The sequence below is a fragment of the Gorilla gorilla genome, chromosome 23, assembly GCF_029281585.2.
Source record: "Gorilla gorilla gorilla isolate KB3781 chromosome 23, NHGRI_mGorGor1-v2.1_pri, whole genome shotgun sequence".
NCBI classification, from domain to species: Eukaryota; Metazoa; Chordata; class Mammalia; order Primates; family Hominidae; genus Gorilla; species Gorilla gorilla.
In genome coordinates, this window is record NC_086018.1 from 41,922,963 (window position 1) to 41,950,914 (window position 27,952).

The window sequence follows — 27,952 nt, forward strand, 5'->3', positions numbered from 1 at the left end:
GGAGACACTGAGGCCGGGTAGAGAGCGCTTGCGGGCGCCGGGCGGAGCTCCTGCGGATCAGGACCCGAGCCATTCCCGATCCCGTCCCAGATCCGAACCCGCGCCCCCGCCCCGCCGCCGCCATGAACGACGCCGAGCGCGGCTGGAGCTTGTCCTTCGCGGGCTGCGGCTTCCTGGGCTTCTACCACGTCGGGGCGACCCGCTGCCTGAGCGAGCACGCCCCGCACCTCCTCCGCGACGCGAGCATGTTGTTCGGCGCTTCGGCCGGGGCGTTGCACTGCGTGGGCGTCCTCTCCGGTATCCCGCTGGGTGCGTCTGGGGCCGCCGCCCGGGCTCCGCGTGCGAAGTGGGTGCCCCCCTAGGCCGGGGAGCGGGGGATCCCCAGGGGTCGCGGGGCCCTGGAGGAGCGGGCACCGGACGCGGACACGGCGGGGTGCATCCCGAGGGCCCCCTCCGGGGCAGATGCTTCCTGCGGGGGCGCTGTTCCTGGGCCCGGGAAGGGGGCGTTGGAATCCCGAGCGGTGCGGGCCGAAGCCTGGGACTCTCGTGCGTCCCCACCCCTACCCCCATCAGGCGCCCGTGCATGAAGGGAGACCCTCACCTCCGGACTGAGAGTCGGAGCGTCTCGGAGCGACGGGGAGTAGGGAGCGGGACCCGGGGCGGAGGGTAGTGCTGGCCCCTGCGGACTCCGGGTCTCCTGTGTCCTCTCGGGAGGTGCTGGACGGGCTGAGCTGCCGAGGGGCCGATTTGCCCTGGGCCCGACAAAGAGTGGGGCTTTGGCCGGTGCCCCACGGTGGGCTCCTTCCCTCTGGGGATTGAGGGACTCAAGACACCCCGCGCCTGCGCTTTTCTTTTCTTTTTTTCTTTTTTCTTTTTGAGACGGAGTCTCTCTCAGTCTCCCAGGCTGGAGTGCAGTGGCGTGATCTCAACTCACTGCAAGGTCCACCTCCCAGGTTCACGCCATTCTCCTGCCTCAGCCTCCTGAGTAGCTGGGACTACAGGCGCCAGCCACCACGCCCGGCTAATTTTTTGTATTTTTTAGTAGAGACGGGGTTTCACCGTGTTAGCCAGGATGGTCTCGATCTCCTGACCTCGTGATCTGCCCACCTCGGCCTCCCAAAGTGCTGGGATTACAGACGTGAGCCACTGCGCCCTGCTGCCTACGCTCTCTGGGTCGCAGCCCAGCCTTCTGGGGGCTGGGTAGCCTCCCAGAAGGGCAACCCTGGGCATCCTCCAGGGCAGGCTAACTGGAGTCTGGTGGGGAGGGGTACCTTGAAAGAGGAAAGTTGTTTCCTCCTCCTCCTCCTCCTCCAGTGTTTGGGACCCTTCCTGGGGTCTGGAGTGCATCCCTGGACACCCCCCAATCCCATCCTCTCCTCTAGTTTCCACTGACCTAGGCCCACCCTCCCCTCTCCGGCTCAGTACTCCTGGAAATGAGATTCCGTACATTTGAATCTTGTCCTAATGAAATATTTGTCCATGTGGGTACCTGTGTGTGTGTGGTGGGGGTGCAGACGGAGGGTTTGTTTCTCACTAGCTGGAACTACTGGGGTGTGGTATGCTTCCTGGGAATTTGTGTGCCACAGTCCTGGAGGCGGGGAGGGGGTTGTGAGCCAGTAGGCAGGGGCTGGGGCAAGTAGCATTGTGGAGCTATTGACACCCAGACGTCCCCAGGCAGGAGATTATGCCCCCATTAGCCCCCTTTTATCTGGGCTTCCTTAACAATGGACTCTTTGCCCTGCCTGCCAGAGCCAGCAGGGAGTGACTGTTCAGTGGTGAGGAAGCGGGTAGAGGAAGCCCTGCCATTGGGTAGGAGCAGTGGGCAGCCCCTGGGCTGACTGGGAGGTGGGGATTAGGGATTAGACAGTCCTGGCTGTCTGCCTTCCCCTAAGCCAGGGGGAGAGGAGCAAAGGGCAGGAAATGTGGCCTCCAGGAGGATTAGACTGCCACATGATCATTTGCACACCCTGGGGTTTAGCAACAATAAAAGTCAGCTTTTTTGTATCCCAAGGTGGCCTGTGGACACCCACATGGACAAATGTTTACATTGGGACAGAATTCAAATGCAGAGGTCCCAGGAGCCTAAAGTACACTCACTCTGGTATAGAAAGGATTCCTTACTGGGCAGAGGACAGGTGCAGCCTGGGGCTTTCCCAGGCAGGACACAGGGAGGCTCAGGAACAACCAAGTCCCTGGAAGGTGGATCTGGAGGCGTTGGCAGGAGCCACTCCCTGGGTTCCAGGGCTCCAGGTTCCTGCTTTAACCCCCTGTCTCACAGAGGGCTGTGCACTTGGGGGCTGCTGAGCATGTCCCAGAGGCTGCATCCTGGACACACCACCTCAGTGCATCTGAGCTGAGGCTAACTTGGCAGGAGGGACAGGCAGAACCTGCCAGCCATGTGCAATTCCACCCCTCTGGCCACTCAGGGAAGGAGAGCTGTGAGTCAAGATCAGATTTGGGTCAGGACAGGCTGGGGCCTGCCTGTCCCTGTGCATCCCAAGATTTATGGCTGGCCAGGGGTTGGGCTGGGAGGGGTGGTCTTGCATGCCAGGAGAGTGCAGATCAGCCCCAGAGGCCAGGCCAGTAAGTGAGGTCAGATCTCCTGCACCTGATAGCATTAAGGCCATCTACGCCAAAGCTCTAATGCTGATATGTTCCTGGCCTCTATGTGGGGCATGGAGGTGAGGCCTGCTCGCCTGGGCTTCTGGAAGTGGGAGACTCATTCCTGTGGCTGAGGCCTACAGCACTGCTGTGTGGTAGGAATACACTGGAAGCCATGATGTCATTGTGCATTTTCTAGAAGCCACGTTGAATAAAGTAAAAGACACAGGTAGAATTAATTTCATTGAGCCCAATATATCCAAAATAATATCATTTTCACATCTATTCAATATAAAAATTTACTAATGAGATATTTCATACTAAGCCACTGAAATCCAGTTTGTATCTTACACATCTCAGTTTAGACGAGCCACATTTCAAGGGCGTGATAGCCACATGTGGCTCCCATAGTAGACAGTACTGGTCTAGACAAATGTTGGTGGCATCCTTGCTGTCTGGTTTCTGGCCTTGCCAAAAGTATTACCATCCCAGTGTGGTACATTCTTTCATGTATTTGTCTCCTGTCCCCAGAGCAGACTCTGCAGGTCCTCTCAGATCTTGTGCGGAAGGCCAGGAGTCGGAACATTGGCATCTTCCATCCATCCTTCAACTTAAGCAAGTTCCTCCGACAGGGTCTCTGCAGATGCCTCCCGGCCAATGTCCACCAGCTCATTTCCGGCAAAATATGCATCTCGCTTACCAGAGTGTCTGATGGGGAGAACGTTCTGGTGTCTGACTTTCGGTCCAAAGACGAAGTCGTGGATGTGAGCAGTTTGCTTATCTGGATGTTGTCAAGTTAGAAAAGCTGTTTTGGGATGGGTGTGGTGGCTCATGCCTGTGATCCCGGCACTTTGGGAGGCCGAAGCGGGTGGGTTGCTTGAGCCCAGGAGCTCGAGACCAACATGACGAAACCCAGTCTCTACAAAAATTACAGAAAAATTAGCTAGGCATGGTGTTGTGGGCCCGTAGTCCCAGCTACTAGGGAGGCTGAGGCAGGAGAATTGCTTGAGCCTGGGAGGTGGAGGTTGCAGTAAGTCATGATCATGCCACTGTACTCCAGCCCGGGTGACAGTGAGATGCTGTCTGGAAAAAAAAAAAAAGAAAGACTGTTTTGTTTTGGAAGCAACACAGGCAGTTGTAGGCCCCCTGTGCCAGGGTGACATAAACTCTGTACACCTCCAGTGATTTGGTCCGTGTTTGTAAACCCTGAATGTTCCAGGGCAGTTTCTTTTCTTCACTTTTTATCTCTTTTTTTTGGGTGGGGGGGTGGGGTACAGAGTCTTGCTCTGTCTCCCAGGCTGGAGTGCAGTGGCGCAATCTCAACCTCCCGAGGAGCTAGGACTACAGGCACAGGCCATCACACCCTGCTAATGTTTGTACTTTTTGTAGAGACAGGGTTTTGCCCTGTTGCCCAGGCTGGTCCCAAACTCCTGCACCCAAGTAATCTGCCCACCTCTGCCTGGCAGTTACAATTTCAAATAATTCCTCCCTTTCCTTCAACACTTGGCTCATGACCGTCCAGTCCAAGGAACCTGTCCTGCAGGTGTGCCTCTCCTGAGCTTCCTCTATGCATCTTCCATAATGAAGATGCTTTCTCACTGGAAACCCTACAAGGGTGGGAACGTGCCTTATTTGCCTGTATCCTCAGGGTCTAGCAGAGAGAAGATAATTTGCAATACCAAAACACCATTAAATTCGGCTGATGCTTTCATAAGCGCTCCTTGGAGGAAGGACTCCATTTACTTGACAGATCTGTGCAAGACAGCAGCCTGGCGCATCTAACCAGCAGCCAGTTTCATCCTCTGTTTAACCTTGTTTGCAGAAGCTTTCTCTAAACAGCCAGCACTTGTCTGTTCCCACATGGGTCCGTTCTCCCAGTGAATCACCGTGGTGCCTGCTGACTGCTCTGTAGCACAGCGCTTCGCAAAGTGTGATCCTGGACCAGCAGAGCAGCAGCTCCTTTGAGCTTATTGGAATGGCAGACCCTCAGGCCCCACCTCTGACCTGCTGCATGGGAATTCTGGGGAGGGACGCAGAATCTCTGGTTCCACAAGCTCTCCGGTGATGCTAATGAATACCGGCATTTGAACAGCACCGATCTAGCCCCTTTCAGTCCATGAGCCAACAACCCTTGGTCCTGTCTGTGGTGACCCAGTGTGACTCTCATGGGGAGCAAGGAGAGGAAGTTGAAGTTCACTGACAGGGTTGTTAAGGGGATTATGCAATAGATGAGACCCATGGGCCTGAAGTCCGAGGGTGTATGTTAGTTCCCCGTTCTTTTGACCCATGGATTAACCTACTCTGCGCAAAGGGCATTTTCAAGTTTGTTGCCCTGCTCACTTGGAGAAGGCTTATGAAGGATCAGGAAAATTAAAAGGGTGCTCTCGCCTATAACTTCTCTCTCCTTTGCTTTCACAGGCCTTGATATGTTCCTGCTTCATCCCTTTCTACAGTGGCCTTATCCCTCCTTCCTTCAGAGGCGTGGTAAGTCGGCTTTCTCTGCTAGCGCTGAGTCTTGGGGGCCTCTAAAGCGTGCTCACACATCTCCTGCCTGCAGGGCACTGGTGTCAGGCACCTCAGGGTCTGTCCTATGGTGGAGCCCCATGCCTCACTGCCTTTCAGACAGAGTAGCCACAGCTGGCCCTACTTCCAGGCTACCCGGGCAGCAAAACTTACTGCATGTGTAATTAATTATCTGGCTATCTGTAAGGTAAACTGGCTGGTTCACTTACTCTGCACCTTAAGCATCAGATCGCTTCTCAGTGATCTAGTTAAACTATATGATGTTGGCCAGGCGCGGTGGCTCATGTCTGTAATCCCAGCATTTTGGGAGCCTGAAGCAGGCAGATCACTTGAGGTCAGGAGTTCGAGACCAGCCTGGCCAACAGTGTAAAACCCTGTCTCTCCTAAAAATACAAAAATTAGCTGGGCAGGGTGGTGTGCACCTGTAATCCCAGCTGCTCGGGAGGCTGAGGCAGGAGAATTGCTTGAACTTGGGAGGCGGAAGTTGCAGTGAGCCAAGATCGCACCACTGCACTCCATCCTGGGTGGCAGAGCGAGACTCTATGTCAAAAAGAAAAAAAAAAAGATAAATAAAGTATATGACACTGAAGAATCTGTTACCCCTGGAAGGTGGAGCTTTACTCTTAGGGGGAACTATAACAGTCATGTATATATATTTTTTTCTTTTCTTTTTTTTTTTTTTTTTTGAGATGGAGTCTGGCTCTGTCGCCCAGGCTGGAGTGCAGTGGTGCAATCTCGGCTCACTGCAACCTCCACCTCACAGGTTCAGGCAATTCTCCTGCCTCAACCTCCTGAGTAGCTGGGATTACAGGTGCCCGCTGTCACGCCAAGCTAATTTTTGTATTTTTAGTAGAGACAGGGTTTCATCATATTGGCCAGGCTGGTCTCCAACTCCTGACTTCAGGTGATCCGCCCGCCTTGGCCTCCCAAAGTGCTGAGATTACAGGCGTGAGCCACCGTGCCCGGCCAACAATCACATATGTTCTAAACAACAACAAAAATCTGTAAGCCTGGTCTAACCTAGATTTGTGCTTTGTTTTCTTTTGCCACTTTGTGATGCGCAGGAGGAAGTTTAGGCTGTAAAATACTAGCCTTTTAGGGTAATTTTTGAACTCACAAGAGCAGCAGCGGAACCTTTGATGCAATCCTGTATGTAGCACCGGCAGAGCCACGTGGCAGAGGGACTTGCATTAGGAGCCTCCCATTACAGACTACGTGCTCCTGTGCGTTATCTTATAGGGTCCCCACAACTGAGGGGAGATGTGATTATTCATCCTGTGTGGCTGTGGGGAACTTGAGAGTCATACTTGCCCAAAGAGCATGGCCAGCGAGCTTGCGCCCAGGTCACTCTCTGCTCCTCTGTCAGAACAGGGCATGTCTTGGTTCGCTGCAGGGCGGCTCTTCTCATTCTCTGTAGTTTGGGGTCCAGGATAGTGGTCCACAGAGCCACTGGAGTGCCCAGCCACTGAGTGACCAAAGCACATTTTGGATTTCCGACATTGCCACAGCATGGTTGGACATCAGCAGGACCCCAACCCCTTGTTATGCTGGTGGCTTTATGTGGATATTTGATCTTCTCCAGAACTCAGCAGGAGTGTACCCAGCAGCACCGTAGTGATGCTCTCTGGCTCCCCAGTGCACGGTTCTGGCTTTCTTTCCTGGTCAAGAGTTTCAAGCCCTCTGGGTCCTACTCTGTCCTTTTCAGCCCATAGCTTTGTTCAAAAGCTGCTGGCAGTGTTCAGATTTGGCTGAGTTCAGTGAATATGTGCATTGGCTGATTTCTGAGCCATGCCAGGGGGATGGAGAAGCCGAAGCGGGAGTGTTTGTTCTGCAGGCTCTAGACTAGGCATTGGGTCTGTGCCGGCTCACTTGCTAGTCTTGCATCCTTCCCCAACTCCCTCTGGGGATGTCTGGCCACATCAGAAGACAGTTTGGGTTGTCAGAACTGGGGGAGTGCCAGGCCGAGGTGGGTGGATCATGAGGTCAGGAGATCGAGACTATCCTGGCTAACACAGTGAAACCTCATCTCTACTAAACATACGAAAAAAATTAGCTGGGCGTGGTGGTGGGCACCTGTAGTCCCAGCTACTCGGGAGGCTGAGGCAGGAGAATGGTGTGAACCCGGGGGGCGGAGCTTGCAGTGAGCTGAGATCCTGCCACTGCACTCCAGCCTGGGCGACAAAGCAAGACTCCGTCTCAGAAACAAAACAAAACAAAACAAAACAAAACTGGGGGAGTGCCACTGGCATCTGGTGTATAGAGGCCCGGGATGCTGTGTCATCACCCGTTGAGTGCGCTCATAGGAATCTTCCTGACAATTAGAACCCATTATTCTTCAAATTCAATGCAAGCAAATTCAAAGCATTACTGTGTACATACCACGTGCTAATCAGTTGCACCACTGGAGCTCCTAAATTCAAAACATTACTATAAAAAAGTTCAAAATGCATGGAAAAGTTGTACGTGGCAGGAGAATATTTGGGCTTCTGACTACCCCTTGAATGAAGATGATCCACCAGCCGTCTTCCTCCTTGGTCTTCACTCCAGATTCCTAGCATTTCATTCTGTGTCTCTTTATGCAGTGAGGTTTTTGTTTGTTTTTTGAGACAGAGTCTCACTGTATCACCTAGGCCTGGAGTGCAGTGGCGCGATCTCAGCTCACCGCAACCCTCGGCTCCTGGGTTCAAGCGATTCTCCTGCCTCAGCCTCCCGAGCAGCTGAGATTACAAGCACGCGCCCCCATGCCCAGCTAATTTTTGTATTTTTAGCAGAGACAGGGTTTCACCATGTTGCCCAGGCTGGTCTCGAACTCCTGGCCTCAAGTGATCCATGTGCCTCAGCCTTCCAAAGTGCTGGGATTACAGGCGTGAGCCACCATGCCCAGCTCCTAGTGAGGTTTTTGATGCCTTGCTACATCTGCCCTAGAAATTGTGTGACTACGATTTTGGAAATGTTGCTGTGTAAACTTGTGATCATTTCTGGACTCCAGGCAAGCATCTTGATGGCTAAGGTGTGGCTGAACATGTCTGATTCTCTCCTGGACCTGTTTTAGGCCAAACTCTGCTCTGAAATTCCTCCGTGTGGAAGGGCGGGCTGGGGAGAGCCTCCCAGCTGGAATCTTTTGGAGGCCTTTCTCTGTGGGTATCTGATGGCTGGCTCTGATGGCTGGCTGTGATGGCTGTGGCTGGAAATCATTGTTGACATGAGTTTCACAGATGCAGGCTCTGTCCAAATTGTAGCAAAAGCTGCCTGCCCCAGCTGAGCTATGGGCAATAAGGTGGTTTAAGGATATAGATGAAGGAAAACTCACCCTTAGAATAATTTATCCAAAATGCTGCTGTGTTGTGGGTTAGAGGACATTTTCTGAGGTCCCAGGTTCATTATTTCATTTAAGTCTCAAAAGTCCCTCCAGGTGTTGGTTCTAATTGTCAAAGCACGGGGGAGACGGGCTCATGGGTTAAAGGTCTTATCCCAGATTTCTGTATCCTCCTTGCAAGCAGCAAAGGTGTCTGGATTTGAATCCATGACCATGTTTCTCCTTTGGGTTTCCATCACACTCTGTCCCCAGTGCACTGAGCACCCTTTAGTTCATATGACCCCCTTAGGCATGTTACATGGGCACTCCTATAGGTGCCCATCTGGCCCTAGGACTTGGCCAACACAACATGGACTCCAGTTTCCATCTGCCTCTTTGCCAGGCACTTTTGTGCAGTGCACACACTGTACAACAGTAGACAGCAACCCTGAGACCCAGAGTAGAGCCTGTCCTAGCACCGGAATGCTCGGTAAGGATTTGTCGCAGGAGTGATTCCAAAGCCAATGTCCTCCCTCCATATCAGCCTGTTTGCGGCTCTGAGAAGCTCTGCCCACATGTGAAAGCTTGTTAAGCACTTAAGCACTAACCCAGAGCTTCAGACAGTGCCAGTCCTTTTTTCCCTTCTTTAAAAGCGATATGTGGATGGAGGAGTGAGTGACAACGTACCCTTCATTGATGCCAAAACAACCATCACCGTGTCCCCCTTCTATGGGGAGTACGACATCTGCCCTAAAGTCAAGTCCACGAACTTTCTTCACGTGGACATCACCAAGCTCAGTCTACGCCTCTGCACAGGGAACCTCTACCTTCTCTCGAGAGCTTTTGTCCCCCCGGATCTCAAGGTGAGTTGGTGGTGAGGAGGCAGGTGTTCTGAGGTGCAGCTCTTCTTTGCCTCCCTGATTGCCAGGAGCTACCAGTTGCTCTCTGCACAATCAAACAGAAATAGACCTGTCTTTGATGGTTAACGGAAATAAAAGGCGCTTGTCCCAGAAGCTCAGGTGAGGCACCACCCTGATTATGGGAATCACCTGGGAACATATACCCAGACCTAAAACTCAGATCCACTTCCCAGGCTGTGGTTATATAGTCAGGGGGGTGCAGTATGGGTATTAGGATTTTTTATTTTTTTAGTTATAAAGATGATTTTTTTGGTTTGTTTTTGAGACAGGGTCTTGCTCTGCCACTCAGGCTGGAGTGCAGTGGTGCAATCATAGCTCACTGAAGCCTCAAACTCCTGGGTTCAAGCAGTCCTCCCACCTCAGCCTCCTAAGTAGCTGGGACCCACAGGCATGCACCACCGCACCTGGCTAATTTTTTAAAATTTTGTAGAGTGTTGCCCAGGCTGGTCTCACACTCCTGGCCTCAAGCGATCCTCCCACCCCAGCCTCCCAACGTGTTGGGATTACAGGCATGAGCCATTGTACCCAGCTACTAAGATGATTCTTATTTGGAAACACGGTCAAGAACAACTGCGTTCGGTAGTTTAACCTTTTTTGATTGTGGTTGTTTTAGTATGCCTTACCACTCTACCATAGTAAGAAATTTGCAGACCATGTACACCAACCTTTGGTGCTCCTGGGGAGAAAGAAAGAAGGCTATGCAATGCAATGCATACTCACAGTCCAAGGGAGAGGGAAAGCTGTCTAACAGGATTGGTTTTCCCATGTGCTTTATAAGCAGATGAGTAGAGGAGACAGCTCTTATTGTCCTAGTGACAATTGGGATAGGCTGCAAAATTTGTTAGAGTGGAGGCTTATTCTGGGACCAAGGGAGCCCAAAGAAACAAGCTCCTGCCAGGCGCGGTGACTCACGCCTGTAATCCCAGCACTTTGGGAGGCTGAGGCAGGTGGATCACCTGAGGTCAGGAGTTTGAGACCAGCCTGGCCAACATGGTGAAACCCCATCTCTATGAAAAATACAAAAATCACCCGGGCATGGTGGCGGGCACCTGTAATCCCAGCTACTAGGGAGGCTGAGGCAGGAAAATGGCTTGAACCTCAGAAGCGGAGGTGGCAGTGAGCCGAGATCGCGCCACTGCACTCCAGCCTGGGCAACAGAGCAAGACTCTGCCTTAAAATAAAAAAAAAGAAAAGAAAAAGAAAAAAAAAAGAGGCTCCGGCCTGCTGGGGTGCCTGCAAAGTCTCCGTGGAAGGGTGACATTCAAGCCGAGACCTGCAGGGAACTGTCTCCTGGGAGCACAGAGCCCTTTGCTCAGCCCCCAGGTGGCTCAGTCCCCCCAGCCAGCAGACTCAGAGCTTGCATGATTCTTTGGTGCTCTCTGCGGTCTTCCAATGATGCTGAAATAAATGGTGCTTGGTGTCTCCCTGCTGTAGTCCCCTTGCTTGCTTTGCTCACAGGTGCTGGGAGAGATATGCCTTCGAGGATATTTGGACGCGTTCAGGTTCTTGGAAGAGAAGGGTATGTATGGGCTGGGAGGACCAGCCATGCCCTTTTGACAAGCATTTACTGGCGGTCTTGGTAAAGACTTGAGATTTGCCTTAGTTCTAACACTTAGTGCCCAACGCCTTCCCTGTGTTGCTCAACCTACTCATGAGCCTGGGAGATAGGAAATCTCTGTCCCATTTTACAGATGGGGAAACAGAATTTTGGAAAGGAGAGCCAAGCAGCACACACCCCTCCCTGAGGGGCAGAGCCGAGATTTGAACTGGGATGTCATCACTCCAGGGCCCTCTCCTTCCCCAGGGTCCCCTTATCTGAAGGCGGTTTTTCTTTCCAGCTCGACCTCTTGTGACCCTTAGTTTAACAAGGGCCGAAGTTAAAGAGTTTCTGCGCCTGGACCCCAAATGAAGCAATCAGATTGCTCATCTCCAGTCAGGTGTGGGTCCAAGCCCACTAGACAAGTTTGCTCTTCCCAGAGCACATTTCTGCCTTCAAGTCATCCTGGCTTGTCAGGGCTGGGGGAGTTCTGCTCTAGAAGTATTAGAGTGGGAGCAAAAAGATGTGCTGGGAGCTATTTTTCTTTAATACTAAAAGTTGGTTGATGTATTGGTCTTGTGAATTTGTCGTTGGCCAAGACCAAGGAGACTGCATTTTTAAGGACATATGTGTATTTATCTGCTCAGAAAATGTTCATTGCTGTGTGCTAGGGATACTGCAGTGAACACAGAGGTGTGGCCCTTCCCGGCCTTGTGAGAGAAGTGAGCAGATAAGTAAACAGAAGGGTGATGCTGTGTCGATGGGAAAGTACAGGTGCCAATGAGAAGGCACAGGTGTCAAGGAGAAGACACAGGATGCTGGAGGCTCATGCAGGATGGATCTCCAAGGCCCAGGGGAAGAAGGGCCTCTCGGAGGACGTGAATCCACATTAAGACTTTGGGGATAAGTAGGAGAGCCTTAGGCATGGGGACCCATGGATGCGAGGCCTGTAGGACACAGAGAGGATGGCATGAAGGCCTGTGCAGCTGGAGTGGTGGGGGTGGGGACACTAAGAGATGGCTGGAAGTGTGGGGGTGGGGACACTAAGAGATGGCTGGAGAAGAGGGGGTCAGGAGTGGTGAAAAATGGGAGAGGAGGGCAGGCTGGGCCTTTTGGATACAGAGGGATTGCATCCTGCAGTGGTAGGGAGCCACTGAAGGCTGCTGCAGTAGGAGTGAGGGGATCAGAGGAGAGCTTTGGAAGCCCCCTGGATGCGGGACAGGAAGGGAGATACCAGTGTCTAGGAGGCCAGTGAGGCAGCCAGAGGCTCCACCAGGATCAGGGCTGCGAGGGTCATGAGGAGGAAACCAATTTGAAGGAGTCCGGGGTAATAGGACTTGGAAATGACCGATGGGACATTTGGGAAGAGGAAGACAGAAGAGCGCAGTCCCGGCTTCTGGCTTTAGCAGTTGGGCAAGGGGAGATGGGGAGATGTGCCCATGGGTTGAGGGTTGAGGACATTAGGAGGGAGCCGGTATGGCAGGAAGAGCTGGTGTGCCAGAGATGCTGGAAGCAGCATCTCCCTGAGAACAGATACCTGGCAATATTCCTAAGGGAAAGTGACATCTCAGAGGGTGAGGAGGGCATCTGATAGGTCCTGGAAAGAGCCGGGGCAAGCATGAATGTGAGGTTATCTTGGGGGGCAAGGCTCAGGCGTTGAGGAGCAGCCCTTGGTCTCTTCAGCCTGAAGTTGGAAGCCAGAGTTGGGCCAGGTGCAGCTTTGGTTGTCTGAAGTCCCCCTCCCCCAGCCCAGTGTGCCAATGCTGTAAGAGCAAGGGCCGCTCACTGGTGCTGGTGGCTGAGTCCCAGTACCCAGGACAGGGCCTGGCACATACTGGTGCCCAATCCTCCCTTCTGGGTGCTTCTTCCAAGGCTGTGTGATGGAAGTGAGTACCCTCTTCGACATCAGACCCAGCTTCAAATCCCGGCTCTGCTATGTATTGGCTGCGTGGCTTTAGACAAGTCTTTTAACCTTGCTGTGCTTCTGATTTCTCAGCTGAAAAATGGAGATGATGATAATGGTTTCTGTAAGGCCTGATGGTGAAGCACCTAGCTCAGGGCCTGGAAGGCAGGTGTAACCAGTGGTTCAGTTGTTATAAACGAACACTAACCCTCGCCTTTGCACCTCGTGAATCCAGATATGTAGATGGAGCCCACAAAGCTAGCAGGAGCCAAGCTCACGTGTGTCCTGCTTTAAAGCCCCATACCCCTTTCTCCGGGTGACAAACACCTGTGCTCGTTCTCTTCCCTTCCCCTCTTTCCCTTGCATTTGGCTAATAACAGGCCAGCTGCCTGCCTCCCTGCAGTTTGGTAGATGGGTGGGTAATGACCACCACTCCCCACGTTCGCCTGATGGGCTTGTTTTCCGTGCCCTTCACAGGCATCTGCAACAGGCCCCAGCCGGGCCTGAAGTCATCCTCAGAAGGGATGGATCCTGAGGTCGCCGTGCCCAGCTGGGCAAACATGAGTCTGGATTCTTCCCCGGAGTCGGCTGCCTTGGCTGTGAGGCTGGAGGGAGACGAGCTGCTAGACCACCTGCGTCTCAGCATCCTGCCCTGGGATGAGAGCATCCTGGACACCCTCTCGCCCAGGCTCGCTACAGGTACCCACTCCTCAGGGTGGGCACGGGCAGCACCTTGTTTTCTTTCTTGTGCATTATGGAGGAAGATGGTACTGCCACATGGGAGTGATAGGGCGAGGGAACCATGACAGGTGGTTGGGAACATCTCCTTCCATGTGTACAGCCTGGGCTGCTGCCATCACTCCCAGCACAGCCCCCAACCCCCCCAGTCCTGGAACCTTGCCAAGTCTCCCTTCCCGTGGGGTCATGACCAGGAGGAAAACAAACTCCAGCTGAGCCCCTTGGGGTTCCCCATATAGGCTCCTGCCTGTGGCAGCTGGGCCCTCTGTACCCCTTTCCAACTCTGTCTCCCTAACATGGTACCTGAGCTCCTGCCATCCTGGATTTCATGGACTCCAAGGATGGGGGTCCTGCATCTGGGACTTGGCCTATTACTCGGAGCTCCTTTTCAGCCGCCTCCCTCCACCTGTCCACCCACCTCAAGGCTCCTTTCTTGAGACCTAATTTCTCCCTTCCCCTAAACCCACAATTTTGAACCTCCATTGAATGGTGCTGTATTTTATAATGTCATCAAATATCAAATGGAGACAGTGCTATGGTCCAAATGATTGTGTACCCCCCAGAATTTGTCTTTTGAAATCCTAACCCCCAACATGATGGTCTTAGGAGGTGGGGCCTTTGGGAGGAGATTAGATCATGAGGAAAGGGCTGTCATGAATGGGATTGGTGCCCTTATTAAACAGACCCAAGAGAGGTCCCTTGTCCCTTCTACTGTGTGAGGACTCAGAAGGTGGTGTCTATGAAGAAGCAGGCCCTCACCAGACACCAACACATCTGCTGCCCCTTGATCTGGGACCTTGCAGCCTCTAGAACTCTGAAAAATCGATGTTTGTTGTTTTATAAGCCACTCGGTTGGTGGCATTTTGTTAGAGTAGCCCTGAACACGGACTAAGTCAAACAGAAGAACCCACAAACCAGCTACAGAGTTGGGCATTTGGAGAAATTCAAAAATGAGTCAGACATAACTCCTTGTTATTGAGGTGCCCTAAGAGATGGGACACAGCAGCTGCCCAGGTGCATTAGTTTGTTCTCACATTGCTGTAAAGAAATACCTGAGACTGGGTAACTCATAAAGAAAGAGGTTGAATTGGCTCACAGTTGCACAGGCTGGACAGGAAGCATGGTGCTGGCATCTGCTCAGCTTCTGGGGAGGCCTCAGGAAACTTACAATCATGTTAGAAGGCGAACGGGAAGCATGCACGTCCCATGACTGGAGCAGGAGTGAGAGAGAGAGGGAAATAGAGGGAAGGTGCCATATACTTTTAAACAACCAGATCTCACGAGAACACACTCACTATCAAGAGAACAGCACCAGTGGGGAAATCCGCCCCCACGATCCAATCACCTCCCATCAGGCTCCGCCTCCAACACTGGGAATTACAATTTGACATGAGTTGTGGGCAGGGACACAGATCCAAACCATATGACCAGATTAATATGATTTGAGGCATCACGAGGTCATTAAAGAGAGGGAATAAAAGACTGGGGCTCCAGAAAGAAGGCTCTGGAATCCAGCAGAGGGTCAAGGACCAGCTTGTAAAGCTGGTGGTGCCTGAGAAGTACCTAGGAGAACATAGATGCTATGACGTTTGATGTAGCTGTTTTTTGTTTTGTGTTTTGGTTTTTGAGACAGAGTCTCGCTCTGTCGCCCAGGCTGGAGTGTGCAGTGGCGTGATCTTGGCTCACTGGGGCCTCCGTCTCCCAGGTTCAAATGATCCTCATGCCTCAGCCTCCTGAGTTGCTGGGATTACAGGCGCACACCACCACGCCTGGCTGATTTTTGTGTTTTCAGTAGAGACAGGGTTTCACCATGTTGGCCAGGCTGGTCTTGAACTCCTGACCTCAAGTGATCCAACAACTTCAGCCTCCCAAAGTGCTGGGATGACAGGCATGAGCCACCATGCCCAGCCTGATGTAGCTGTTTCTGTGCACATTATTTGCTGTGGGGTATATTCAGGTTTCTTAATACAAGACGATTCTTTGCCTCATGACTTACACACCATTTTCTATTTAATTTCAGCTATGATATTGGAAATGGACATGTCTTTTCAAGGAAAATAAAAGCAGGCTTTCTGGAATGGCGACTTCCAAACATATTTGTCAATTTAAAGGAGCTGGGAGTGGGGACCCTATGCCCCGTAAGCACTCTCTTAGCTGTTCTTGGCTGTGCTCCCCGCTTCAGCTTCACACTGCCCTTGCTGGGAAGGGAACAGCCTGGGCCAGGCACGGTGGCTTACACCTGTAATCCTAGCACTTTGGGAGGCCGAGGTGGGTGGATCACCTGAGGTCAGGAGTTCAAGACCAGCCTGGCCAACATGGTGAAACCCCATCTCTACTAAAAATACAAAAAATTAGCTGGGCATGGTGACAGGTGCCTGTAATCCCAGCTACTTGGGAGGCTGAGGCAGAAGAATCGCTTGAACCCAGGAGGCGGAGGTTGCAGTGAGCCGAGATTGCGCCATTGCACTCCAGCCTGGGCAACAAGAGCAAAACTCTGTCTAAAAAAAAAGAAAGGAGCAGCCTGGCAAACCCCACCTTGTCGCTTTTGTGAGTGCCTCTGACCCTTTGGCTGCCAGGACGGGCATATTTTATGGAAATGCTAAGCACCAACAGAGTAAAGTGGTTTGGTTTTTCACAATGGTGGGAGATAATAGCTCCAAATTGTCTTTTTCAGCACTGAGTGAAGAAATGAAAGACAAAGGTGGATACATGAGCAAGATTTGCAACTTGCTACCCATTAGGATAATGTCTTATGTAATGCTGCCCTGTACCCTGCCTGTGGAATCTGCCATTGCGATTGTCCAGAGGTGAGCATTTTAGGTGGCTCTGTGTCTTCCTCACAGGGTTGATATAAGGATGAAACAAGATGATAGATCATGGTGGCATGTAGTCTGGGACCTGGATTGTCGTGCCACAGATCACAGCTCACAGTCTATGTGCAATGCCCCTGAACGTTGCCCACCTGTCCTCAAGCCACACATGCACCTGTAACTCAGTGCAAGCCCAGAAACTCCCCGTGGGGACTCCTAGAGCTGTCAGTGGCCTCACATAGCAGCTGGTCCAGTCACTTGTGATTGCCCAAGGAAACTGAGGCCTGGAGAACTTGGGGTCACTGCTCTGAGGCCACAGAGATGCCTAGTAGAAGGGCCAGGCCTAGAAGCAGGATCCTTGCTGCCCCTCTGAGCTGTTTCTATTTAAAATCACATGAAGGCCGGCGCGGTGGCTCACGGCTGTAATCCCAGCATTTTGGGAGGCCAAGGTGGGTGGATCATGTGAGGTCAGGAGTTTGAGACCAGCTTGGCCAACATGGTGAAATGCCATCTGTACTAAAAATACAAAAATTAGTGGAGCATGGTGGCATGTGCCTGTACTCCCAGCTACTCAGAAGGCTGAGGCAGAAGAATCGCTTGAGCATGGGAGGCAGAGGTTGTAGTGAGCCAAGACTGTACCACTGCACTCCAGCCTGGGTGACAGGAGAGAAACCCTATCTCAAAATAAAATGAAAGGTAATGAAATGAATAAAATAATAAATCAAGTCACGGCCGCGCACGGTGGCTCACACCTGTAATCCCAGCGCTTTGGGAGGCCGAGGTGGGTGGATGATGAGGTCAGGAGTTCAAGACCAGCCTGGCCAACATGGTGAAACCATGTCTCTACTAAAAATACAAAAATTAGCTGGGCATGGTGGTGCGTGCCTGTAATCCCAGCTACTCCGGAGGCTAAGGCAGGAGAATTGCTTGAACCAGGACCTAGGAGGCGGAGGTTGGTTGCAGTGAGCTGAGATCATGCCACTGCACTCTAGCCTGGGCTACAGAGCGAAACTCCGACTCAAAAAAAAAAAAAAATCAAATCACATGAAAGTAGAACATAGGGAATTCCATCTTTCGTTCTAGGCATAGTTGTTAATATGATTCAGAGCCAGCAGTTAGGAGAACACAGTGTGACTCTCCTAGAACTTCTTGATTGGGCTTCCTCTGATTGGGTTTCCTCTGATTGGGCTTCCTCTGAAAGGGGTGGGGGGGTGGGGGGGGTGGGGAGCAGAATGGTCAGAGCTTGGCTCAGCAGTCAGACTGCTCTTCTTCAAATCCTGGCTGCACTGCTTACTACAGCTGTGTGACTCCAGATGACTGAATCCACCTCTCTGTGCTGCAGCTTCCCATCTAGAGAGATCACCTGGAGCAGAGGGTGGTCAGGAGACTCAACCTGGTTACTGAGTCACAGTGCAGGAGTACTCATCCCATAGTAAGCATCCCGCTAGAGATGTTGATTTCTATTTTCAGGTAATAATGATGATCGTAAAATTAGAGACAGATAAAAGGTATGGGCATTAGACCAGGGCACTGCAATTTCTAAGCTGTGTGACCTCAGGCAAGTTACTCGACTTCTCTGAGCCTCAGCAGTTTCATCTGCAATATATGGATAGGAAAACCGACCTCAGTGGGTTGTCTGACAGTGGAGGGCACTTGATTAAAAAAAAAAAAATTACCCTGGTCTGAATATTACCCTGGACTGAAAGAAAAATATTGAGCTAATACAGGCATCAGGAATGGGGCTGCAGGGAGTCCAGGGAAGGGAGAACGAAGAGCCTGAAGGTGTGAGGAGGTGCGAGTGCTGACCTGTCTGCTACAAAGAGGCTGCTGAGCCTCCTGTGGATGTGGCCCTGGACTTGGCAGTTTAATACCTGAGCTGTTAAAATAACCTCAGATGCTGTGTTCTTTAAGGGGTAGAATTCAGATTCCTGCTGAAATGCTTCTGAAAGGGAGGGAATGAGCCAGCCCATCCCCAGTTGCTTTTTAAGATCATCGGGAAGTTCTGGTCTTGCCGTTTGTCCCTGGACAACTCCTAGGTCCTCCGTGCCCCACTTCCATCTGGGTGTGTGCCCTGGGCTGTCCACCACACAGCTACATCCTGCCATCTTCCCTCCTGGAGCCACTGTGCCATCCATGGATCTGTAGCTTCGTTTTTCTTGTCTTTTTCCTGGTTTTTCTGGAGCAGAGTCTCTAGTAAACTCCCAAGGAAGAAAACATTTGACTTTATGTGTGTTGGGAAACGTGCTTTTTTTCTATTACATCTCAGTGATACATTGGCCATGTCTAGAATTTCAGGTTGAAAGTCATTTCCTCTCAGTATATTGGTTAGTGAGAAGACTGGGACTGAGACAGTCACATTCTCACTTCTTTGCAGGTGAGTGCTTTTAGGACTGTCTTTTTATCCCTTATAATCTAAAATGTCATATGTCTTGGTGTAAGTCCTTATTTCATTTATTGAGCTAGGCAAGTACTGGGGATCCCTGCAGTCAAAGCCTTCTGTCATTCTCCAGCTTTGGGAAATTATCTTCTATTGTTATTTCTGTTATTCCTTCCCTTCCATTTTCTTTTTTCTTTTTTCTTTTTTTTTTGAGACAGAGTCTTACTCTGGTGCCCAGGCTGGAATGCAGTGACATGATCATGGTTCACTGCAGCCTGAACCTCCCAGACTCAAGTGATCCTCCCACCTCAACCTCCTAAGTAGCTGGGACTATAAGCACACATCACCGCACCCAACAAATTTTTTAAAAAAATTTTGTAAGACGGGATCTTACTATGTTGCCCAGACTTTTTCTTCCTCTTCCTGGGGCTCTTATTAGGAAGATGTTTGACTTCCTGGGTTGGATTCCTGTCTCCGTGTCTGACTTTCTCTCTTTGTCATATTTTTCATCACTTCTTGTCTTTTTGCATCTGTTCTGACAGATTTCCTCAAATTTTGTCTTCTAGTCCTATCCTATAGTTTTTACTTTCAGCAAATATAATTTAATCTCCAAGAGTACTCTCTTGTTCTTTTTTCTTAGCATTCTGTTCTTGTTTTATGGATGTAACGTTCTCTTGGAATATTTGCTGTCCTCTAGATCATCCCTTCTCCATTTCTTCTTGGGCTAGTTTTTCTGTTTCTTCATCTTTCTCTTTTATGCTACTTATTCTGGGCGTGTTCTTGGTGGGTTTTTTCCCATATAGCAACAGAGGACTTGGAGCTCAGGGAGAAAAGGGTAGGTGCATCACCTGGCAGAGCTCCCAGACAGTGACAGGCAGGCTGCGGGAAGGATGTCTACTTGGGGGTGCTACCGCTTTCCTAGAAACCCTTCCTTTCCCTGGAGCTGGTTGAACTGTTGGGTTTTGCCCTGGTGGTGAATGCTGGCTCCCCATGTTCTGCCTGTTTCATCACCAGCCCCCTCCCCTTCTGCCTGGGGTCCAGTAATCTGTTGAAATATCTTGCTCATTGGTGAGCCCCTGCTCCTTCCTCGTTGCTCTTGCAGATTTATCACTTCTTGTAAGGCTGCGCTTGTACTTGGGGATTTTCCCTGTGCCACACTGGGAAACATGGGGTGGTTGCATGCTGCAGTCCTGAGCACTTATTTCACTCACATCTTTACACGAAGATTTGGTGGGTGTTTACTTTGTTTTTAGTAAGTTAGTCTGTCATGTCCTTTGATCCTTTTTTTTTTTTTTTGAGATGGAGTCTCTCTGTGTCCTCCAGGCTGGAGTGCAACGTCGCGATCTCAGCTCACTGCAGCCTCTACCTCCTGGGTTCAAGAGATTCTCCTGCTTCAGCCTCCTGAGTAGCTGGGATTACAGACATGTGCCACCACACCTGGCTAATTTTTGTATTTTTAGTAGAGGTGGGGTTTGGCATGTTGGCCAGCCTGGTCTCGAACTCCTGACCTCCTGACCTGCCTGCCTCAGCCTCCCAAAGTGCTGGGATTACAGGTGTGAGCCACCACACCTGACCCTGATTAATCTTTTAATGCCCAGTCTCTCCTTCAAAAGCCGGCTCCTTTCTCTCCCTCGCCTTCCTAGATTCCTTCTCCACTCCCCAGGATCAGCCTCCTCCTCCCCACCCCACCACTGCCGGGGGGATGTCTGTGATCAGGCATTTATCAGAGACCCTGAGGTGGGGGTCCTTTATGTGTCTGGGGGATGGAGAGTCTAGAGGAGGTAGCGGTCAGACCTCTCCATGGTGCCTCTGCTGGGCTCACATGTGACCAAGCACAGCAAACCATGAGGCAGGGGATGGTCTTGACTATGAGAGCCCTTGCAACAGCTGCCCTGAGCCTCAGCTCCTCTCCAAGCTGGGAAGAGCCCTGAAAAGCCGAGGTGTTTTTTTTTTCCCCCCTTTATTTCAGTGTAAGTCCCTTGAGCTTTCTTGAACCAGAAGTGGGCTCATTTTGCTTTAGAGATTTCAGGTGGGCTTGTCCTTGTCCTAGCATCCCAGATCCACCTTCTGGGAAGTCATCAGATTGGAGGTGACGTTGGCAGCTTTTGTAAACAAAGGGTAGTGTTGTAAGCTGTTGTGTCTGCCTATGTGTGTGTTTGTGTACTTGGTCTCATCTCTGCAGACTGGTGACATGGCTTCCAGATATGCCCGACGATGTCCTGTGGTTGCAGTGGGTGACCTCACAGGTGTTCACTCGAGTGCTGATGTGTCTGCTCCCCGCCTCCAGGTAAATACTTTGGCTGTGGGTGTGTGGGCCGGACGGGCACCTCTCTCATCTGATGAGGCCTCACACGACATTCTAGAAACAGCTGGCTGAACACCAAGCAAGGAGCTTGCCCTTGGGTGTGGGGACCCTGTCTCATGGGAGGCAGCTGTGTCAGTCAGAGGTCCTGGTGCACCTGCTGAGAGCTGTCACCCCGGCCAACCTGAACCAGAGCCTGGGAAGACTTCCCGTCGGATGAGTCTCTTTGAGTGCAGCATTGATGGTGGAAGAGCAGAGAGGCCCCGGATAAGCAGGGAAAGGTGCTTCAGACAAAATGGCTGGGATGAGGACTGGGGAGTGTCAGATAGCGCTGGCGTGTCTGAGCGAAGGAGCTCTGGCACCCATGGCACAGGAAAGAGGTGGGACCCTGGAGGGGCAGGGCTAGCAGAGCTCCTCGGAGCATGTGGCTAGGTGCCTGGTAATGCAAGCCCCCTGTCCTCCACCCTCTGTTGTACTGAATCACAGTCTCCAGGGTGAAGCCCAGCAGTCTGTGTTGACAGGCCCCAGGGGATGCCGCTACTTCCTGAATTCTGAATTCTGGAAACTGAGCCGGAGCTCAGGGCCTGGCTCCCATTACCAGGGTTGGGCGTTATCCTGAAAATCATAGGCCTTGGTTTCCTCACTTGGCTAACAGGGGCGATCCCCATCCCCTCACTGGGTTTCCGTGAGCTCCTGACAGCCCGTAGCATGGTACTTGGCACATGTTGGGCATCAGGAGGTATGGCCTCTCTTGCTATTGTTGTTATCGGTAGACACAGAAGGATTTAAAAGTAGGGGAACGCAAAGATCCGATTTGCTAGGGAAGAGGGCAGTAGTGGCCAAGTAGAGGGTGGATCCTGGGCCCTGGCTGGGAGCAGGCAGCAAGGGGGGCTGCCAGGGCCCAGGCAGGGACGATCTGTAGACCAAGAGGCTTCCTTAGGCTCTTGGACAGGAGGAGGTGTCGGTTCCAAGCCCGAGGAGCAGGGCAGCCCTGGTGACTGGTGGTCAGTGGTGCCAGGCGGTGGTAGGACACCCTGGCAGGCAAGCAGGTTTGTGTGGGGGAAACCGATAGGCCCCTCCAGGGATTCGTTGGTGGACAACACCTGTGATGTCCAGTGGGAGGTGTCCAGGTAGCTGGGAGGGCCACAGGCTTGGAAGACCTAGGTGGTGACATCAGCCCAGCACTGAGGGCTGGAAGAAGCTGTGTCTCTGGCTGTGACTGCATCCTAGAGTGTGTGTGGTGCCCTCTACTGGCTGGCAGTGTGGGTCCACCGTAGCTCAGACTGCACACTGCAGCAGCGGGAACGGCCTCTAAGCCAACTTCCTCCATGTGTTTCAGGTCCCAAATGCCAGTGAGCAGCCAACAGGCCTCCCCATGCACACCTGAGCAGGACTGGCCCTGCTGGACTCCCTGCTCCCCCGAGGGCTGTCCAGCAGAGACCAAAGCAGAGGCCACCCCGCGGTCCATCCTCAGGTCCAGCCTGAACTTCTTCTTGGGCAATAAAGTACCTGCTGGTGCTGAGGGGCTCTCCACCCTTCCCAGTTTTTCACTAGGAAAGAGTTTGTGAGTCACTTGAGGAGGTGAGTCTAGCAGATTCTTTCAGAGGTGCTAAAGTTTCCCATCTTTGTGCGGCTACCTCCGCATTGCTGTGTAGTGACCCCTGCCTGTGATGTGGAGGATCCCAGCCTCTGAGCTGAGTTGGTTTTATGAAAAGCTAGGAAGCAACCTTTCGCCTGTGCAGCGGTCCAGCACTTAACTCTAATACATCAGCATGCGTTAATTCAGCTGATTGGGAAATGACACCAGGAAGCCCAGTGCAGAGGGTCCCTTACTGACTGTTTCGTGGCCCTATTAATGGTCAGACTGTTCCAGCATGAGGTTCTTAGAATGACCGGTGTTTGGATGGGTGGGGGCCTTGTGATGGGGGGTAGGCTGGCCCATGTGTGATCTTGTGGGGTGGAGGGAAGAGAATAGCGTGATCCCACTTCCCCATGCTGTGGGAAGGGGTGCAGTTCGTCCCCAAGAACGACACTGCCTGTCAGGTGGCCTGCAAAGATGATAACCTTGACTACTAAAAACGTCTCCATGGCGGGGGTAACAAGATGATAATCTACTTAATTTTAGAACACCTTTTTCACCTAACTAAAATCATGTTTAAAGAGTTTTGTATAAAAATGTAAGGAAGCATTGTTACCTGTTGAATTTTGTATTATATGAATCAGTGAGATGTTAGTAGAATAAGCCTTAGAAAAAAAAAATCGGTTGGGTGCAGTGGCACACGGCTGTAATCCCAGCACTTTGGGAGGCCAAGGTTGGCAGATCACCTGAGGTCAGGAGTTCAAGACCAGTCTGGCCAACGTGGCAAAACCCTGTCTCTACTAAAAATACAAAAATTATCTGGGCGTGGTGGTGCGTGCCTGTAATCCCAGCTATTCGGGAGGCTGAGGCAGGAGAATCACTTGAACCCAGGAGGCGGAGGTTGCGGTGAGCCGAGATTGCACCATTGCATTCCAGCCTGGGCAACACTAGTGAAAGTCTGACTCAAAAAAAAAAAAAAATTTAAAAAACACAAAAATCGAGTGTGCAGGGCATTCACCTCAGCCCCCCAGGCAGGAACCAAGCACAGCAGGAGCTTCCGCCTCCTCTCCACTGGAGCACACAACTTGAACCTGGCTTATTTTCTGCAGGGACCAGCCCCACAGGGTCGGTGAGTTTCTCCCCATGTGCGGCAATGAGAGAGTGTAGAAATAAAGACACAAGACAAAGAGATAAAAGAAAAGACAGCTGGGCCCGGGGGACCACTACCACCAATGCACGGAGACCGGTAGTGGCCCCAAATGTCTGGCTGCGCTGTTATTTATTGGATACAAAGCAAAAGGGGCAGGGTAAAGAGTGTGAGTCATCTCCAATGATAGGTAAGGTCACGTGGGTCACGTGTCCACTGGACAGGAGTCCCTTCCCTGCCTGGCAGCCGAGGCAGAGAGAGAGAGGAGACAAAGAGAAAGACAGCTTACGCCATTATTTCTGCATATCAGAGACTTTTAGTACTTTCAATAATTTACTACTGCTTCTAGAAGGCAGAGCCAGGTGTACAGGATGGAACATGAAGGCGGACTAGGAGTGTGACCACTGAAGCACAGCATCACAGGGAGACAGTTAGGCCTCCGGATAACTGCGGGCAAGCCTGACTAATGTCAGGCCCTCCACAAGAGGTGGAGGAGCAGAGTCTTCTCTAAACTCCCCCAGGGAAAGGGAGACTCTCTTTCCTCGTCTGCTAAGTAGCGGGTGTTGTTCCTTGACACTTTTTGCTACCGCTAGACCACGGTCCGCCTGGCAACGGGCGTCTTCCCAGATGTTGGCGTCACCGCTAGACCAAGGAGCCCTCTGATGGCCCTGTCCGGGCATAACAGAAGGCTCGCACTCCTGTCTTCTGGTCACTTCTCGCTACGTCCCCTCAGCTCCTATCTCTGTATGGCCTGGTTTTTCCTAGGTTATGATTGTAGAGCGAGGATTATTATAATATTGGAATAAAGAGTAATTGCTACAAATAATGATTAATGATATTCATATATAATCATATCTAAGATCTATATCTGGTATAACTATTCTTGTTTTATATTTTATTATACTGGAACAGCTCGTGTCCTCAGTCTCTTGCCTTGGCACCTGGGTGGTTTGCCACCCACAATTTTCCACATGCTTCTGGTCTGCGTTCTTTTTTTCTCCTTGCATCTTCTCATTCTCTGATCACCCCAACCTCTCTCTGTCTTCCCTACTCTGCCAGCCTTGATGGAGACAAGCCCTTGAGACCAGAACTCACCTTTTCCCCAGATGTGATAATTTATTAGCAAGGTCAGTGTTATATGACTGACGGTGAAACGTGTATTTTTTTCTATTTATGCATTTGAGTACAGTACGTACAAGAAAAATAATGGTATGCTCAAACTGTTAAATGTTGGAAAAGAAAGATACAACCTTTACCCATATTGTGTAAGTGCCCTGGAGTAGAGTGAACCAGCAAGTTCAGACAAAGCACTTGACTGAGAAGACAGACCCTTTAAAGGAAACGGGTTCTAGGGGCAAACTCTATGTGGGCTTGTTCTCTTGATAAGACTGTGAACTCTTTGAGAAAAGAGGCTACTTGTGAAAATAATGAGCCCCCTTCGGGGCAGGAGTTCCGGGGTTTGAACCTGCCTTCTTACATCTTGAGGGCTAAGTGAGTTCCCAAGGCCTCTGTTCAGTGCTTGCTCCGTCAGTGAGCTCAGGTCTGGTGAGTGGCAGGGTCTTCCACCCCCAACCCCACCGGGTGTCAGAGCAAGACACTGTCCCCCATGGAGCTGGAATGGGGTGGAGGAGCCCGCATCTGGCACCCACGTGGCCTCCTTGTGACGGACCCACCCTTGCAATGTTGGAAAAGAAAGTTACAAGTTTCTTTTCCCAAGTTTCCCAATAGGCTTTGTTCTGTTAGCATCACACCTTCGGTCATTAGCAGATATAAATAAACTTTAACAATTTTTTTTATCTTTTTTTTTTTTTTTTTTTGAGATGGAGTTTCACTCTTGTTGCCCAGGCTGGAGTGCAATGGCACAATCTCGGCTTGCCACAACCTCCGCCTCCTGGGTTCAAGCAATTCTCCTGCCTCAGCCTCCCAAGTAGATGCCAAGCCTCCCAAGTAGATACAGGCATGTGCCACCACGCCCAGCTAATTTTTTATATTTTTAGTAGAGATGGGGTTTCTCCAGGTTGGTCAGGCTGATCTCGAACTCCCGACCTCAGATGATCCGCCCGCCTCGGTCTCCCAAAGTGTTGGGATTCCAGGTGTGAGCCACCGCGCCCAGCCAACAGTATTTTCTAATAACCAGTATTTTTCCATATACATGTATACATGGGTATTGTGATTGTTATCAGGAAAAAATATATTAAATGGCTGATAGGATACCATGGGACGTATTTTCTTTCTGCTCTTAAAAATTATTCAGGCCGGGTGCGGTGGCTCATGCCTGTAATCCCAGCACTTTGGGAGGCCAACGTGGACAGATCACCTGAGGTCAGGAGTTCGGGACAAGCCTGGCCAACATGGTGAAACCCCGTCTCTACTAAAAACACAAAAATTAGCCAGGTGTGGTGGCAGGCGCCTGTAATCCCAACTAGTGGGTTGGCTGAGGCAGGAGAATCACTTGAACCCAGGAGGTGGTGGCTGCAGTGAGCCGAGATCGTGCCACTGCACCCCAGCCTGGGTGACAGAGTGAGACTCCATCTCAAAAATAAAATAAAATAAAAATAAAAAATAAATTATTCAATTTTCTTTATTTTTATTTTTTTAATTACTAAAATTATTTTTAGTAGAAACAGGGTCTTACTATGTTACCCATGCTAGTCTTGAACTCATTGGCTTAAGCAGTCTTCCTGCCTTAGCCTCCCAAAGTGCTGGGATTACAGGCATGCCTGGCCCCTCCACCTTCTTAAAATGAGCATTTGTTTTGTAATTTTTTCCAAGTGTGTATCAAGATAAGGAAATCAGGAAGTGTAATATTCTTATAGAAATGGCCAAGGTCTCCCCCTACACCTGTGCCTGAGATGCTACCCAATCCCGCCTTCTCTGCCCCTCCAGAAGGCACCCTTTGCTTAGGCCTCCCTCTCTTCCTGAACCACCTCTGGAAGTTTCTTATCGGCCTATGAATGCATTCTTATTTATTCTTATCAAATAAAGCCTTCCCTTTAATTTATGGCACATTTATGCTTTGGAATCCATTCTCAGGAATAATCAGTATGTAGCATATTACACGTCAGGCGGCAACATTCTTTTTTTTTTTTTTTTTTTTTTTTTTTTTTTTTTTTTTGAGGCAGGGTCCCGCTCTGTCACCCAGGCTAGAGTACGGTGGTGCAATCATAGTTCACTGCAGCCTCAACTTCCTGGGGTCAAGCCATCTTCCCACCTCAGTCTCCCAAGTAGCTGGAACCACAGGTGTGCACTACCACACCCAGCTAGTTTTTTTTTTGTAGAGACAGGGTCTTGCCATGTTGCCCAGGCTGGTCTCCAAGTCCTGGGCTCAAGTGATGCTCCTGCCTTGGCCTTCCAAAGTGCTAGGATTACAGGTGTGAGCTACCATGCCTGGTCCAACATTCTTCATTTGGTAAACGGCTAAACTTAGTGCAGAGTATGAGCCTGATTTTGTTTAAAAAAAAAAAAAAAGTGTGTGGGTGTGTATATGTATCTTTGAGTGTATATAAAAAGACTGAAAGAGGGATGGGCACGGTGGCTCATGCCTGTAATCCCAGCACTTTGGGAGGCTGAGGGAGGCGGATCACTTGAAGTCAGGAGTTTGAGACCAGACTGGGTGAAACCCCATCTCTACTAAAAAATGCAAAAATTAGCTGGGCCTGGTGGCGGGCACCTGTAATCCCAGCAACCAGGGAGGCTGAGGCAGGAGAATCACTTGAACCCAGGAGGCGGAGGTTGCAGTGACCCGAGATGCAGTGAGACTCCACCTCAAACAAACAAAAAAAAGACTAAGGATATATATCAAAACCCTTATGGCAGACTGTTATTTGTAATTGTATTTTATTTGTCGTGCTTATATGTGTTGCCCAAGTTTCTATGGTGAATGGTATGCATCACTTTCAGCATGAGAAAATAACTCCTAATAAACGTGATTCTTAAAGGACTCTCCCTGTCTACATCCTTTCCAAGGAGCCCCGATGTACCCTGCTTCCCTCACAGCCAAGCTCCTCTAAGACAGTCCTCCCTAGGGGGTTACGGCCTTGCTCCTTTGATGGCCCTGCCGCAGCCCAGGGGCTCTTTCCTGGGCACTGTGGACCAGACCCTCCTAGAATCCCTCTCCTTCCTCAACCCCAGACTCTCAGGCACCCCGTCTCTATCCTGGACACGGAGCTTGTCACCAAGGCCCAGCTGCAGCTGCTGTGCTGAGTGTGCACAGCCACCTC

The 27,952-nt window shown here is 51.0% G+C and overlaps 1 protein-coding gene across 1 annotated transcript; it reads left to right on the top strand.

The window, feature by feature from the left end:
- PNPLA3 (patatin like domain 3, 1-acylglycerol-3-phosphate O-acyltransferase) lies at positions 1-27,672 on the top strand. Its single transcript, XM_063704624.1, has 10 exons — positions 1-309; positions 3,133-3,365; positions 5,020-5,085; positions 9,073-9,282; positions 10,798-10,858; positions 13,257-13,478; positions 16,192-16,324; positions 20,887-20,991; positions 22,346-22,587; positions 23,695-27,672. The coding sequence occupies exons 1-9, from the start codon at positions 123-125 to the stop codon at positions 22,572-22,574; spliced, it is 1,446 nt and encodes a 481-aa protein (XP_063560694.1). The 5' UTR covers positions 1-122; the 3' UTR covers positions 22,575-22,587; positions 23,695-27,672.
- The last annotated feature ends 280 nt before the right edge of the window (positions 27,673-27,952 follow it).

Coding starts and splice junctions, on each gene's coding strand:
- PNPLA3 (XM_063704624.1), top strand. CDS start 123: ATGAACGACGCCGAGCGCGGCTGGAGCTTGTCCTTCGCGGGCTGCGGC. Junction 9,283..10,797: donor TTGTCCCCCCGGATCTCAAG/GTGAGTTGGTGG, acceptor CTTTGCTCACAG/GTGCTGGGAGAGATATGCCT. Junction 10,859..13,256: donor CAGGTTCTTGGAAGAGAAGG/GTATGTATGGGC, acceptor TGCCCTTCACAG/GCATCTGCAACAGGCCCCAG.